The following is a 17,202-nucleotide window of genomic DNA, read 5'->3' as shown; positions in this document are numbered from 1 at the left end:
TTTTCTAAGTCAATTAGAGCTTTTTAATATATAAACATACACTATAAATAGAAGATTCAGCACTTATATGGTTTTTCGTTTGCCAGTTTCTTTTCCTTTTTTCCTTTTTTTTTTTGAGACAGAGTTTCGCTTTTGTCACCCAGGCTGGAGTGCCGTGGCATGATCTTGGCTCACTGCAATCTCTGCCTCCCAGGTTCAAGTGATTGTCATGTCTCAGCCTCCTGAGTAGCTGGGATTACAGGCGTCCACCACCAACCCCAGCTAATTTTTGTATTTTTAGTAGAGACGGGGTTTCCCCATGTTGGCCAGGCTGTTCTTGAACTCCTGACCTCAAGTGATCTGCCCACCTCAGCCTCCCAAAGTGCTGGGATTACAGGCATGAGCCACCTCGCCCCACCATTTGCCAATTTCTTAATTGGATGACTGGCTTCAGGGTGGTGCCCTTGGAGGAACAGGGCCGGGAGAGCATGCGTTTCTAGGGCTAAATAAGTAGCAAATAAGCAGCTGAAGGCAAAGACAGATCTCCACAATTAAAGGTGCCATTTTATACTGGATCCTGCATCCCCAAAAGGAGGGAAATACTACAGAAGAAGACAGTGCAGTGCTTTTACCGACTCTGCATTTCATTACAAGGCAACCTAAAGCCAATCAGCCCATTTTGTAATCAGCCCATCCTCATGAGAGTCTCATCTCCCAGTGAGGGGTGAGGATGTTGCCTTATCTTCCAGGTGGCCAAGAGCATGCTTCTCTGATCCAAGTGTGCAGAGTCAAGTATCCCTCCATACTACTGTTAACCACCCCTTAAAGTATATATCCTACCTAGTTATTACACACCAAAACTCTCTCATAATGCAGAGTACTTGCTGATACCCCCGAAACTCAAAACCGTCAGATAACACAATGCAAAACAGAACAGTCTTTGATTTTGAGAGGGATCTATCTGCTTTTAATTCTTGGGGTTTCATGAGGAAAACAGAGGGGTTTTTTTTCCCCCCAAAACGAGGTCTGTGGTACCTCCTTTGTTTTTCCCAAGGAGTCCCAAGCTACCAGAAGTTATCTGCGGGCCTTTCATGTGAGCATTAAGAGTAACAAGACAAAAAAAAAAAAAAAAACAGAAAAATAATTCAGTTGACTGAGAAGAAAAAACCTTTTTCCAGCAAAACAAGTTTCAAGAAGAAAAACATAAAGCCCTTTTAAATATATCTATAGCTTGTTCCACTTTTAAGTAAGCTGACCTTTAACCATAGTGCTCTTTAAAGAAGAAATCCTTTCAGAGCTCTTATTACCTGACTTTAGCCATGCCAAGCGGCCAGTATTTCCAGCTTCTGAACTTTACCAAAGGTAAACTCCTAGGTGCTTAGAGAAAGGAAAATTGAAGACAGTCCATGGAGGAGAAGAGAATAGACAGGGTCACGCATATATTAAATCAGTAACAACTTACTTCCTAGGTGGGGAATTGAACCTAGACTACCACTGTGAAAGTGCAAAACCTTAGCTACTGAGCTACAGGACTGGACAGTGTCAATTTGTTTTCTCAGAAGGAATCTAGATTAGTTAATTTGGAGCTTGCAAAGGCTTTTAACTATTTAATATGATTTTCAGAGCTGGCTATGACATGAACTTTAAAATTCTTGTTCCCTGGAAGACGGAGCCCAAGGGAAGGTACTGCCATACGGTTAAAAGATCAAGCTCCCACGGACATAAAACTTTGGCCTCCCAAAGTGCTGGGATTACAGGCGTGAGCCACTGCACCCGGCCTAACCCTGTAAATCTTAGAAGGGACTCTAACCCTCCTAAGTCAGGCCTCTAACTCGAGTTCAGTCAAGCGTCCTTGCCTTTTATTAAGATGGACTTGTAACTCACTGTGTCTTAGGAGAGACTGTAACTCCCCTAAGTTGGGGCTCTAACCCAGTCCCATTCTTTACCCAGGTGTCAGCCCACTGGTGTGCGCGGATTGTTTTCCTTTGGGCGGGGAACCTCTTCAGTATCCTGCAGTCTATGGTCCGCCAGAAATATGTTACAAGACCCCAACACTTACCCAAAGGTAGCCGTAGGGTCAGGGTTTCTGCACTGTAGCCCCTTCGTGGTTGCCAGAAAGACGTTACCAGAAAGGGGTCGCAATCCAGACCCCAAGAGAGGGTTCTTGGATCTCATGCAAGAAGGAATTCAGGGTGCAAGGTGAAAAAAAGTTTGTTTATTTATTTATGAGACAGAGTCTCGCTCTGTCGCCCAGGCTGGAATGCAGTGGCCAATCTCGGCTCACTGCAAGCTCCGCCTCCCAGGTTCAGGCCATTCTCCTGCCTCAGCCTCCCGAGTAGCTGGGACTACAGTTGCCCACCGCCACGTCTGGCTAATTTTTTGTGTTTTTAGTAGAGAAGAGGTTTCACCGTGTTAGCCAGATAGTCACTACAGTTGCCCACCACCACGTCTGGCTAATTTTTTGTGTTTTTAGTAGAGAAGAGGTTTCACTGTGTTAGCCAGATAGTCTCAATCTCCTGACCTCGTGATCTGCCCGCCTCAGCCTCCCAAAGTGCTGGGATTACAGGCGTGAGCCACGCGCTGGGCCAAAAGCAAGTTTATTAAGAAAGTAAAGGAATAAAAGAATGGCTACTCAGTAGACAGAGCAGCCCGGGGGTCTGCTGGTTGCCCGTTTTTATGTTTTTTTTTTTATAATATGCTAAACAAGGTGTGGATTATTCATGCCTCCCCTTTTTACACCGTATGGGGTAACTTCCTGATGTTGCCAGGGCATTTGTGAACTGTTATGGCGCTGGTGGGAATGTAGCAGTGAGGACGACCAGAGGTCACTTTTGTGGCCATTTTGATTTTGGTGGGTTTTGGCGGGTTTGGTTTTTGTGGCTCCTTTATTGCAATCTGTTTTATTAGCAAGGTCTGAAGGTCTTTGTGACCTGTATTTTGTACTGACCTCCTATCTCATCTTGTGACTTAGAATGCCTTAACTATCTGGGAACGCAGCCCAGTTGGTTTCAGTCTTATTTTACCCAGCTCCTATTTAAGATGGAGTTGCTCTGGTTTACACGACTCTGACAAAATAATCATGATATGCATGTTATAATTTTTAAGGATATTTTAAATGCAAACATAGTTATGCATTGAAAAAATCTATATGTAATTTTGGCTTTTAATTTAAAATATTTACATATTAATAAATATATATTGTGTGCAACATCATTTTCTATTTCTGCATGGGATACCACTGCACATACATGCCACTAGTTTTCAATTTATTCATTATCATTGATATTTTGTCAGGACTCTTTAAGTTGCAAGGAACAAAAAACTTAAACTGCCCCAAAGAGGAATTTTTTGGCTCTGTAATTAAAGCCTCAACAGGCTCTCTTCCTCTGATGCCCAGGTATCTACCAAAAGTTCCAGGGTTAAACCCTTTAAATTCCAAGTCCAGCAGGAGGAGGAAAAAAACATCACTTCAACAATGGCTTCAAACGTTCTTGTTCTAGAGGTCAGTGACTAGACTAACCCAGAGCCAGTCACTGTATGCATTTGGTGACAGTGGTATTACCAGAACAGGGGGATACAAATGCTGATGGGAAAAAACAACAGCTGTCCATTACAGACGTTTCACATTATTCCCAACTATTTGCTTTAATGAACTGTACCCCATGGACTATCCTTGAACATAAATCTTTGGAGACATGATTGATAATTTCCTTGGGATAAACACTGGATCTAAGAGCATGGTATACTTTTAATGAATTTGATACCTTTTGCCAAATTACCTTCCAGAAAAGGCTACCAGTTAACCTGTGCTTTGAAAAGTAGAAAGCTGTGGAAAGAAAGTTTTTATCATTTTTTTAAAAGTTTGACATATATTGAATGAAGATTTAAAAAGAAAAGATTGCTAGATTCAATTCTATGAGGTGAAAAATCTGTACATTGAAAAAAAACTCATAAAAATTTCTTCATATCCTTATAATTACTGCTAGGCAAGAATTCTGTCTTGTTTTACTTTGCTTTTATATGTATTATTCCTAATGTAAATCATTTTTATATGCCTATATCTACTGGTATTTTTATATTAAGATTTTTCCATGAATGCCCTTTAGCCATTTATCTATTAGAGTACTGTCTTATTTTGCTATAAAAGTTGCCACATATTAACCTTATCTTTGTCTTATATGTTGCAAATGCTTTACCAGTTTGTCACTTGCCTTTTAATTTGCTTGGAGTTCATAAAGTTTAGAGCATATCATATATAAACCTGGTTTGTTACCCACCTGTAAAACCTGATTCTACCACTTTGTATTGTATCTTTAGGCAAATTTGATAACCCCTCTTTACCTCAGTTTCATCTTTGGTAAATGAGGATCATCATATATTTTATAGGGGTGTTATGAAGATTCAATGAAATAATTATTTAGAATAGGCCAGGTACTGTGACTCACACTTACAATCCCAGTGCCTTGAGAGACTGAGGCAAGAGTATGACTTGAACCCAGGAGTTTGAGACCAACCTATGCAATGTAGCAAGACCCGCATCTCTACAATAAAGTAAAATAATTATTCAAGTGTTGTGGCACATGCCTGTAGTCCCAGCTACTTGGGAGGCTGAGGTGATACATTACTTGAGCAGAGAAGTTCCCAGGTTGAAGTGAGCTATGATTGCATCACTGCACTCCAGTCTAGGTGACAGAGAAAGACTCCCCAAAAAACTCCAAAATGCATCAGAATAACTGAGGGCAATGTCTAGCACATAGTAATCTATTTTAGATATGATTTTTATTTATGTTGTTTTTCGGTATACAGAACCTTTTAATCTCATATAATTTAATCTAGCAATCTTTCTTTTAAGCCTTCTGTATTAGTCCACTCTCACCCTGCTATAAATAACTGCCTAAGACTGAGCAATTTATAAAGGAAAGAGGTTCATGCATGACTGGGGAGGCCTCAGGAAACTTACAATTATGGAGGAAGGGGAAGCAGGCATGTCTTACATGGCAGCAGGAGACAGAGAGAGAGAGATTGAGAGATTGAGATTAAGAGCAAGAGATGAACTGCCAAACACTTATAAAACCATCAGATCTTGTGAGAACTCCTTCACTATCATGAGAACAGCATGGGGAAAACTGCCCCCATGATCCAGTCACCTCCCACGAGTGCCCTCCCTCAACATGTGGCGAATACAATTTGGACTAGTGCCCTCCCTCAGCATGTGGCAAATACAATTTGGACTACAATTGTTGATGAGATTTGGGTGGGGACACAGCCAAACCATATCACCTTCAATATGTGCCTAAGCTTTTTATAAAAAGGTAAGAGAGACATTTCCACAGCTTTCTGTCTTCCACAGCATAGATTAACTGGCCAGAATTCATAGCTACTTTGTGTAATTGCTAATTCATACAGATTTAACAGAATAAAAGATTATCTGATAATTAATGCCACTGAATTGTACACTTAAAATGGTTAAAATGACAAATTTTACATGATATATATTATACCACAATTTTTAAGTTAATAATATATCAAAAACCATTTAATTGTACATTAAGTGAATGCTTTGTATGATATATGAATTTATATCTCAATAAAGCCCTTTTTTTAAATTTAAAAAAAACCTGAGAAAGTAATGTCAATTTAGAGTAAGTAATTTCACTACTATTTCCAAATGAAAGAGCTGTTACAGTAAGAAACGCTTTGCATTGTGATTCATTCATTTGACAAATATTCATTGAGCACCTAAGAGCCAAGCACTGTGCTAGGCCCTGGAGATTCACTGGTGACCAAAACAGTCATGGAGCTTATAGGAGAGGTGTGGGGGACAGATATTTTAAAAAACTTAATCTCGCCCAGGCGCGGTGACTCACGCCTGTAATCCTAGCACTTTGGGAGGCCGAGGCGGGCGGATCACAAGATCAGGAGATCGAGCCCATCCTGGCTAACATGGTAAAACCCCATCTCTACTAAAAATACAAAAAAATTAGCCGGGCATGTTGGCGGGTGCCCGTAGTCCCTGCTACTTGGGAGGCTGAGGCAGGAGAATGGCGTGAACCCAGGAGGCGGAGCTTGTAGTGAGCCGAGATTGCACCACTGCACTTCAGCCTGGGAGACAGAGCAAGACTCTGTCTCAAAAAAAAAAAAAAAATTAATCTCAATTAAGTGTTCAGTTACAAATCTGAGATAGATACTGTCATAGAAAACTGATAATTACTATATAATGAGAAAATAATTTAGACAGGGGGTTAGCAAAGGCCTCTTTGAGGAAGTGAAGCTGTGACTTAAAAGAAGAATAGGATTTATCCAGGAAAAGTTTTCAGCAGATTCTGTGAACATCTTAAAGTAAATAAGAAAGAGCTTATAGTGACGCTGAATTTTGTGGAACAACAACAAAAACAAATATTCTGCTAATTTTCTTTAAAAGGCTCTTTAAGGAAATGGTCTTATTCCATAAGTGATGCTAAGATGCAGTAAATCTTCTGTGTCAGTGCTTCTTAGACTTTAATGTGCCTACAGATTTACCTGAGAATCTTGTGAGATGTAGGCTCTGATGCAGTCGGTCTGGACTGGGGCCTGAGATTCAGGGAATGGCCACATTGCTCTGCAGAGGACCATGCTGAACTGAGGAAAAAAGGCAGACATTTCAGAATTCTGGAATTATTTTGTAAACTCTCTATTTTCAGTTCAAGCAAGTTTGCTGCTGTTGGATATCATAAAGCTTTGACAGATGAACTGGCTGCCTTGCAAATAACTGGAGTCAAAACAACATGTCTCTGTCCTAATTTTGTAAACACTGGCTTCATCAAAAATCCAAGTACAAGGTAAGTTGAGAAATTGAGACAAAAGGATTGGTGGTTGCCATGAATACCAGCCATTCTATGGGTTTTCCTAAATGTTTTAATCCCTGAAACACCTGATATTTAATGCTCTTAGTTCATTTTGATTTCAGCTTCTGTAGATTGTGGGAAAACAGGTGGAAAGCCAAAAAGAGAGAAAGCAAGGGAGAGTGACTAAAAAAGTAAATATGAATGACATAGGTAAACTTGCGAACTCTTCCTTTTTTCTTCTCCTGAGTAATGATTCACAGGCATAAATATACAAACATGTCATCAGGTGTGCTTGGGAACTATGTAGGGGCCTCACCCTCAGATATGTTGACTTACTGGGTTTGGTTGGGGTAGGGTAGTGGCAGGGAAGGGGGCCTGGAACTCTACGTTTAAAAAAGGTGATTATCATAGGTGATTCTGATAGAGATAACCCAGGACCACATGTGAAAAACACTTCCCTTTGGTAATCTAGAGATTAGCCTCCAAAAGGAGTACCAGATCATATTCTTTCCATGGTTAAAAAATAAAATTATAAAGGATTAATTTGAAGATAATTTTTAATGTTTTCTCTTTTTAGAAATAGCTTTAATGTCTTTGTAAACATAATGCATACTTATTTGTTTAAATGCCAATGTTACTGAAAAATACAAAGCAAAAAGTTTCTTTTTTAATCTCCTTAAAACCCTCTATCAAGTGGAAACCACTCTTAAAATTTTGATGAACATCCTTCTAGACTTCTCTGAATTTTATATAACTGGCGTATGTTACACATAGGGTCCTGGAAGCAGCAAGTATACTGCATACTTCCCTCAGCATTATGTTATAGACATCTAATAAAGTACAGAGCATTATAATAAATTGTATTGATTATTGGGAGCAATAGCATCTCCTAGTGATGATTTTAGGGTTGTTTTTAGTGTTCTGGATTTTTACAGCAAATCAGCAATAAGCATGCTTGGGCACACATATTTTCACTTTTGGATAATTATCTCCTTCAGGTAAATTCATAAAGGGGGATTACTGAGCCAAAGGGTATATAACTTGTAAATATTCCTACATATTGCCAAACTCCCCTCCAGAAATGCTGCACTGATTTGCACTCCTACCCACAGTGCAGGGAGAGCACCTTACTCTACTTTTTCACCAGTCTGCTTTCTGTGACTCTTTTAATCACTGCCAATCCAATACACGAAGAATCATCTTTCTTTTTACCCTGATGACTAGCTACATTCATGTTTGCATACGATTTTTGGACATTTGACTTCTTTTATGAATTGCCTGTTTTCGTGGCATCAGCTCACTTTTTGCTATTGAGCTCTAGAGTTGTTTTTGTTTTTGTTTGTTTTTTGGGTTTTTTGAGACAGAGTTTCACTCTGTCGCCCAGGTTGGGGTACAGTGGCGCAATCTCGGCTCGCTGCCACCTCAACCTCCCAGGTTCAAGCGAGTCTCATGCCTCAGCTTCCCGAGTATCTGGGATTACAGGCACGCACCACCACGCCCGGCTAATTTCTGTATTTTTAATAGAGTCGGGGTTTCGCCATGTTGGTCGGGCTGTTCCCAAACTCCAGGCCACAAGTGATCCGCCCGCTTTGGGGACCTCCCAAAGTGCTGGGATTACAGGCGTGAGCCACCACACCCAGCTGAGCTCTAGAGATTTTTAATTGATACATAAGAAAGAATTCTTCATACATTTGAGAAGCCCCTTTATATATCACATACATTTTTTTCCCCAGTTTTTTTTGTTTGTTTGCTTTTAAACCTATTTTCATTTAGTTTTACATTAAAATTTTCTTAGGGATTTTTTTCTCATGGCCTTTAGGTTCTGTGAGGTGTATAGAAAGGTCTTTCTCATTCCGAGCTTATGAAAATATTTACCATATTTTTTCTAGCATATATTTTATGGTTGCATTTTTCATACTTAAATCATTGCCCCACCCAAATTTATTTTGATTTAAGAAGGTCACAGTATAGTTTGTTTTTTCCAAATAGTTAATGAGTTTTCTGTACTATTTATTAAATAACATCATTTTCTTCACTGATATTAAATTCATATAAGTTTGCATGCTTACTTGGATAGACTTTTGGATTCTCAATTTTATTGTAATGATGAGATTCAATTTTGCTTAGTTGTGTTTTGGTTTTGAGACAGGGTCTCACTTAGGCTGAAGTGCAGTGGTGTGATCCTGGCTCACTGTAACCTTGAACTGGGCTCGAGCAGCCCTCCACCTCAGCCTCCTGAGTAGGACTACAGTGTGTGCCACCATGCCCAGCTAATTTTTTTTTTTTTTTTTTTGAGAACCAGGGTTTTGCTGTTTGCCCAGGCTGGTCTCGAAGTGGCCTTGAGCAATTCTCCCACCTCCACCTCACCTCCCAAAGTGCCAGGATTATAAGCATGAGTCACTGCATCCAGCCAAGATTCAATTTTTAAGTTTTATTCTGCCCCCTCAAACTTCCCCATCTTTCCCCCGATTCAACTGTCTTTGTTGAAAATGTATTTAAAATTAATGAAAAATATTCAGTGTGGCCACTTGAAGGGTTAACAGGTTCTAATTTTTTCCTTTTTTTTTTTTTTTTTAATTTTTTTTTGAGACAGGGATTCACTCTGTCACCCAGGCTGGATGCAGTGGCACAATCACAACTGACTGCAGCCTTGACCTCCTGGGCTCAAGCAGTTCTCCCACCTCAGCCTCCCCAGCACCTGGGACCATACAGGCATGTGTCCCCACACCTGGCTAATTTTTAAATTTCTTGTAGAGACAGGGTCTCCCTGTGTTGCACAGGCTGGGCTCACGGGCTCCTTGAACTCAATTGAAACTCCTGGGCTCAAGTCATCCTCCCAACTTCAGCCTCTTGAAGTGCTGGGATTACAGGCATGAGTCACCACACCCAGCCCAACAGGTTCTATTTTGTTTTATTTTATTTAGTAGAGACGGGGTTTCTCCATATTGGTCAGGCTCGTCTCGAACTCCTGACAGGTGATCCACGGCCCCCAGGTTCTATTTTAAATACACTTAATTTAAGTCATCCCACAGGGAAGCAGAACAAAAAGCCAACATTAGACAGAAGTTTGGGAGCTGTGCAAAGATCTCAAGGCCTCTAAGAATCTATCAAATAGTCTTTAAAATCTATTTTTAATACACAATTTTGTTAGAAAATAAAAGTAAGAGTATTTATTTTAGAGGTCAATGTTTAAATTTATCAATATTAAACAAGAAAACCCTAACTGGAGTCTGAAGAGAGAAGAAAAGGGACAGATAAGTTTTTTAGGTTGGGAAATGGATCTGAGGAATGAGAGTGGTGAGGATAAGCTTCAGTAAAACTGAAAGCAGATGTTGAAGATAAAACTTGCCAGTTTCCTCAATTTCTTTTTCAGTATGTGGATACTAAAATAACATATTTAGCAGATGTTGAAGATAAAACTTGCCAGTTTCCTCAATTTCTTTTTCAGTATGTGGATACTAAAATAACATATTTGAGTCAAGTTTTTAAGTCATACTGTCTTTCAGTAGTTAAAAACAGACATCCTATTTTCAAAAGTTATAATTGAATTTTTTAACCTTGCCTCCTTGACAAGACCGCACAGAGCTGACCTTAATGTGGGCTCCAGTGCCCTCTCCTGACACAACTTACTAGGGCCATTAAAAAAGAATTAGGAAGCCCACTCTGGGGGAAAAGTGTGAACAGAGGCTAAGATGATTCTAGGCTGAATATAAACCTGACCAAGGAAGGGCCTAGAAATTGGTCTTGGCATATGAACCTCTTTGAGGCTAAGCTAGTACTAAAGTAGACTCCAAAGATGAAGTTAGTTTTAATATAGAAACTTAGTACTTCTAATTAGAAGAGAGAACGTATTCCTCATTAAATACCTGTTTACATGTCAGACACCAAATAAAATGTCATTTTCTTAAACCTCACAACAGTACTTTGGGGGAGATGTTATTAGTCCTTCTTCAATAGATGAGAGATGTCTGAGGTTTAGAGAAATTAAGTAACTTGCCCAGTTACTGAGATTCAGATTAAGCTACATAGGCCGTTCTGAAGAAAGAAAATTGAACCAATCTCTAAATGGCTGAATTATAAATATTTTGTTTCATATTAATGTTGGAACTTAAATTCTGTTTGAGAGCATATCTAAGATGTAGTTATTGGTTCTTACATTTACACAGCTAACACACTGCAAAGAAACTGTTTACTAGAAAGGTATAGTACAGCATAATCTGGATTTATTGGAATTAAATGTAAATCAGGTGTTCCGATTATTTTTTTAAGCTCAGTTATTTTTGTTAAATAAACTTGAATTTCAATAAATAGTTAAAAAAAAATTTTAAATATATACATATATATATATATATATATATATTTTTTTTTTTTTTTTTTTTTCTTTTAGAGACAAGGTCTTGCTTTGTTCCCCAGGCTGATCTTGCCTCAGTGTCCCAAGTAACTGGGCTGTAGGCGTGAGCTGCCCACCCAGCTTAGCACACTTTTAATCTTTGCCAGTATGATAGGAAAAAAACAGTACTTCCATGTTATATTAATATGATCTTTTTATCATTAAATGGACCAACAATAATATTTTCATTCATTTAATTATTTATTTATGTTTGAGACAGGGTCTCGCTCTGTTGCCCAGGCTAGAGTGCGGTGGCATGATCCCAGCTAACTGCAGCCTCCACCTCCTGGATCAAGCTGATTCTCCTGCCTCAGCCTCCCAAGTAGCTGGGATTACAGGTGCATGCCACCATGCCCAGCTAATTTTTGTATTTTTAGTAGAGACGGGGCTTTTGCCCTGTTGGCCAGGCTGGTCTCAAACTCCTGGCCTCAAGCGATCCGCCTGCCTCAGCCTCCCAAAATGTTGGGATTACAGTCGTGAGCCACCGCACCCAGTCCTTCCTTTTATATTTAATAAGTCCTACTATCTTTGCTACTCCATTTTGATTATATAAATTAGACTGCATTATACAAATGCTTATAAAACAGGTTGAAGAAATGCCCTTCTGTTCCTAGTTTATTGAGTGTTTTTACCACAAAGGAACATTGTATCATGTCAAATGTGTGTTTGATGCCTACTGAGATGATCGTTTAGGTTTTTTCCCTTCATTTTATTAAAATGGTATATTTCATTGTTTTGTGTATGGTGAGCTGCTTTGTATTCCTGGGATAATGACGTGTAGTTCTTTTAATATAATGCTAGATTTAATTTGCTAATCCTTTGTTGAGGATTTTTGCATCTATATTCCTAAGAGATACTGGTCAGTAGTTTTCATGTGATCTCTTACTCTATTTGTTGTATCGGGTTAATTCTGGACTCAGAGAATGAGTTAAGAATTTCCTCCTCTTCTATTTTTTTGGAAGAATTTGAGAAGGATTGGTGTTAATTCTTTTTTAAACATTGGGTAGAATTCATTATGAAGCCATCTAGTCCTGGACTTTTCTTTCCTGGAAGTTTTTTGATTTCTGATTCAGTCTCTTATTAAAGATCTCGGATTTTCTGTTTTTCCTTGAGTCAGTTTTGGTAGTTTGTGTATTCCTGAGAGTTTGTATATTTCATGTGTTTCTAATTTGTTGGCCTGCAATTGTCCTCATATTCCCTTATAATCTTACTTATTTCTGTAAGGTCAACAGGAATGTCCCTGCCTTCATTCCTGGTTTTAGTAGTTTGAGTCTTCTCTATTTTTGCCTTGGTCAGTGTAGCTAAAGGTTTGCTAATTTTGTTTATCTTTTTAAAGAACCTATTTTCAGTTTCATTGATTCTGTAGTTTTTCTGTTCTCTATTTCATTCATTTGTGCTTCAGTCTTTTTTTCCTGCTTGCTTTGGGTTTGTTTTGTTTTTATTTTTAGTTTCTTTAGAAACTAAAAATTCTTAATGTGGAATTTCACTTTATTGATTTGAGATCTTTTTATTTTTTTAATGCAGGCATTTGCAGCTATAAATTTGCCTCTGAGCACTGCTTTCACTGCACCTCATAGGTCTTTATTTATTTATTTTTATTTTTTGAGATAGGGCCTCACTGTGTCACCCAGGCTGGAGGGCCAGTGGTGCAGTCATAACTCATTGCGGCCTCTACCTTCCTGGGCTCGAGCAATCCTCCTGCCTCAGCCTCCTGAGTAGCTAGGACAAGTGCGTGCCACCACACTCAGCTAATTTTTAAAAATTGTTTGTAGAGACAGGGTCTCACTCGGTTGTCCAGGCTGGTCTCAAACTCCTGGGCTCAAGCATTCTTCCTGCCTTGGCCTCCAAAGTGCTGGGATTATGGACTTGAGCCACTATGCTATTCACCTCTAAGTATTTTCTAATTTCTTGTGATTTCTCATTTGTCTCATTGTTTATTTAGGGGTACTGTTTAATTTCTATATATTTGTGAGTTTTCCAGTTTTCCTTCTGTTATTTTCTGATTTATCTCCATTGTAGTCAGAGAATATAGTTTGTATAATTTTAATCTTTTAAAACATATTGAGATTTGCTTTGTGGTCTGATGTATGGTCTATCTGGGAGAAAATTTTCCATGTGTTCTTGAGAATAATGTGTATTCTGCTGTTGTTGGGATGGTGTGTTTTACATGTATCTGTTAGGTATAGTTGATTTATAGTGTTATTCAAGTCTTCTATTTCTTGGGGTCTTCCCTTCTTGGGACGTATTGTCTAGTTCTTCAATATGTTGTTGAAAGTGGAAATTAAAGTCCCTAACTATTATTGTTGAAACTGTCTTACGTCTCCCTCTCTTTAATTCTGACGGGTTTGCTTCATGTATAATATTTTGGGGATCTCTTGTTAGCTACATAAGCAATTTTTAGTTAAATGTGTTTTTCCTGAAATAAGTTATCTCTTTCCAACTAATGATAGAAACAATGCCGCATAACCTGAATTTATTAGATTAGGTGTAATTGAGTGTTCTGATCATTTTGGGGGCACCCAAGATTTATTTCTGTTGAACATAGTTTTAAAATATCTAATTTCCCATCTGTAATGTACATAACACAATTTATTTTTTCTCTAAAAATTTAAGAGTTTGTATGTGTGTGTCACAGAAAGATACTAGTTTTTATTGACTAGTACCATAAAAAGATGTTATATAAGAAAATGCCTCATGTAACATTTGTGTAGTGTAACTGTGTAAAGTGCTTGTATACATACATTTCCATTTAACCATCATATTCCCAGTGGAGTGCTGGTGCTGGCTTGTATAGTAGTACTCATTCAATGATGTCATGTAGATAGTTTAAAATTAGTTGTTGTGGGAATATTTACACTGTGGAAATCAACAAATGCTACCAAACTGGGATTTTTGTCCCCTAGAGAGCCAGTGGTTAAACATTTGCCACTGCACCACTGCACTATCCTTATTTTTCAGATTAGGAAATAACAAAAACAAACCTGAGATTTAAAGAGTTGAGGCCAGGCGTGGTGGCTCACTCCTGTAATCCCAGCACTTTGGGAGGCCGAGACAGGAGGATTACCTGAGGTCAGGGGTTCGAGACCAGCCTGGCCAACATGGTGAAACGCCATCTCTACTAAAAATACAAAACTTAGCTGGTCATGGTGGCACACGCCTATAATCCCAGCTACTTGGGAGGCTGAGGCAGGAGAATTGCTTGAGCTTGGGAGGCAGAGACTGCAGTGAGCTGAGATCGTGCCATAGCACTCCAGCTTGGCGGATAGAGCGAGACTCTGTCATAAAAAAAGGAGTTGAAATGTTTTCCCCAAAATTACTCATTACTTAAGTGGTTAAAGTAGGTCATCAAATACAATCCTTCAGACTGAAAAAACTCTTTCCCCCTCAGTATTTCTCTACCCCAACATGCAGTCTCCTTTCCCACCCCAGCAGATTGGCCTGAAGTGTTTTTGGATAGTTTCTACAAAATCCATTAAGAAGATTTGTTTAATAGGATTTGTAACTCTCATTAACTTTAGCATGTCAGGAGAAAAAATGTTTCCACATACTGACATTTTAATAAGATATTATTTTGCTAAAAAATTGAGTTTTTTCTGAAAGCCTTTTCTTTTGGCTTTTAAAATTATGATATTGAACAGTCATTATATTTCAATGAGAAGTTATCTGACAGGGGCTAAAAACCTTAGGTAAAGAAATCAGGTACACTAGAAAAGTGTGGTGAATGCAGCACCGCTTGATAGGTAGGTTAGCAAGGCCACAGTGTGGATGAGAGAGTGCTCTATTTACACAGATGTTTATAAGCTTTCATGGAACTTGAGAATATTGAAGTCTGGTAGCAATGTGCTACAAAGTGAATTTCCCTCTAAATGCTTTTCAAGGCATAGCATCCTTCAGTTTCTGGATTCATCCTCCTTGATATCCCTACCTGTTTACGCTGCAAGCTTCCATTGCCTTTGATGTTTTGCTTCCGTTAGGCCAAAAGCCATTGATTTCATTATTACATCTCCTCTCCTGTCGAATCTCCAAGATTTTCACATGTAATACTATTGCTTCAAGGTCCCATGATGAACACAATATTCTAATAAATGAATGAACTGTACTGAGAATTAAAGCTTATATATTTTAAAGCTCTACTCTCCTTCATGGATCCAATAATCATGCTCACTTTTAAATACAATATTATACTTCTCAGTTGTCCCAATTTTACTTCAAAACATGTATTTTTTTCTGAATGAATTGTTCTTTACTTTTTTCTAAAGAATTTCATCCAATTTTTTTTTTTTGAGATGAGATCTCACCATCTTGCCCAGGCTGGTTTCCAACTCCTGGGCTCAAGTGATCCTCCTGCCTCAGCCTCTCAGAGTGCTAGGATTACAGGCATGAGTCACTCTCCCTGGCACATCCGTATGTCCAGTACTTTTTGTCTCACTTCTTTTTTTTTTTTTTTTTTTTTGTGATGAAATTTCACTTTGTCACCCAGGCTAGGGTGCAGTGGCAAGATCTTGGCTTACTACAATCTCTGCCTCCCGGGTTCAAGTGATTCTCCTGCCTCAGCCTCCCGAGTAGCTGGAATTACAGGTGCCTGCCACCATGCCTGGCTAATTTTGTATTTTTAGTAGAGATGGGGTTTCCCAGGCTGGTCTCAAACTCCTGACCTCAAGTGATCTGCTTGCCTTGACCTCCCAAAGTGCTGGGATTACAGGCATTGAGCACCACGCCTGGCATCTCACTTCTTTTAACTAGACACACACATTAAAAATATGCCTCCCCAAAATGTTGGCCACCCAGATAGTTTAGTGGCATGGCAAATTTCATGAGTACATTTAATTATGTATCATTTTTTTCTAAGTCATTAATAAAATGTTAAAAAAATCTCAGTACCAACTCTTGTGCAGCTCCTCTCTAAGTGCACTTCTGTAACTGATTTTTTTTAAAGCCACTTATCTATTTACTTATTTAGAGACAGGGTCTAGCTCTGTCTCTAAATAAATAAGGCTGGAGTGCAGTAGAACAATCATGGCCCACTGTGGCCTCGACCTCCCAGGCTCAAGGGATCCTCTAGCCTCAGCCTCCTGAGTAGCTAGCATTATAGGAGTGTTCCACCACTCTTGGCTAATTTTCTTTTGTATTTCTTTGTAGAGACACAATTTTGCCATGATGGTTAGGCTGGTCTCGAAATCCTGGGCTCAAGCACTCCACCTGCCTCAGTCTCCCAAAGTGCTGGGATTACAGGCCTGAACCATCACCCCCAGCCTAAAAGCCACTTTTTGGGGGCAACTTGCTAGTCTGTGGTACATATACTTGCGTGATTACACAGCAAAGATGTAACATGGAACTAAGTAACAAAGCCAAAACCTAAGTGCAGGGGCTCACACCTATAATCCCAGCACTTTGGGAGGCCAAGACTGGCAGATCACTTGAGCTCAAGAGTTCAAGACCAGCCTGGGCAGTATGGTGAAACCCCATCTCTACTAAAAATACAAAAAATAACCTGGAGTGGTGGCATACACCTGTAGTCCCAGCTACTTGAGGGGCCAAGGCAGGAGAATCGCTTGAACCCAGTAGGTGGAGGTTACAGTGAGCTGAGATCTCACCACTGCACTCCAGCCTGGGTGATAGAGTGAGACCTTGCCTCAAAAAACAAAAACAAAAACAAACAACAACAAAAAACAAAGACCTAATAAATACAAGCATATCATGTGGAGATGAAGGGTCTAAAGGTGCGCACATACCTGTCATATTCTAATTCCTCTGATGCTTTAGGAATTGTTCACTAAAGAGACTGAGTATATAATAAAACTTTTATAATAGTATCTGATTTTTTTCCCAAGACTGCTTAAAGTTTAAAAGTAAACTTGTCAGACCTAATCTAGCTCAATTATTTTTGAATCTTGGTTACTTCTATAATTCTTATTTGTAGACTTGAAGGGGTGGCCTGCCCCTCCACACCTGTGGGCGTTTCTCGTTAGGTGGAACGAGAGACTTGAGAAAAGAAATGAGTCACAGAGA

The 17,202-nt window shown here is 39.1% G+C and overlaps 1 protein-coding gene across 1 annotated transcript in view; it reads left to right on the top strand.

The window, feature by feature from the left end:
• HSD17B11 (hydroxysteroid 17-beta dehydrogenase 11) overlaps nucleotides 1-17,202 on the top strand; it is a 70,187-nt gene that overhangs the window by 30,309 nt on the left and 22,676 nt on the right. The window contains exon 5 of the mRNA XM_007999187.3: nucleotides 6,660-6,797. Coding sequence (XP_007997378.1) covers nucleotides 6,660-6,797 — 138 coding nt within the window. The remainder of the gene's footprint in view (nucleotides 1-6,659; nucleotides 6,798-17,202) is intronic.

The sequence above is a fragment of the Chlorocebus sabaeus genome, chromosome 7, assembly GCF_047675955.1.
Source record: "Chlorocebus sabaeus isolate Y175 chromosome 7, mChlSab1.0.hap1, whole genome shotgun sequence".
Taxonomy (NCBI): Eukaryota; Metazoa; Chordata; class Mammalia; order Primates; family Cercopithecidae; genus Chlorocebus; species Chlorocebus sabaeus.
This window is presented reverse-complemented; position numbering and strand designations above follow the sequence as displayed.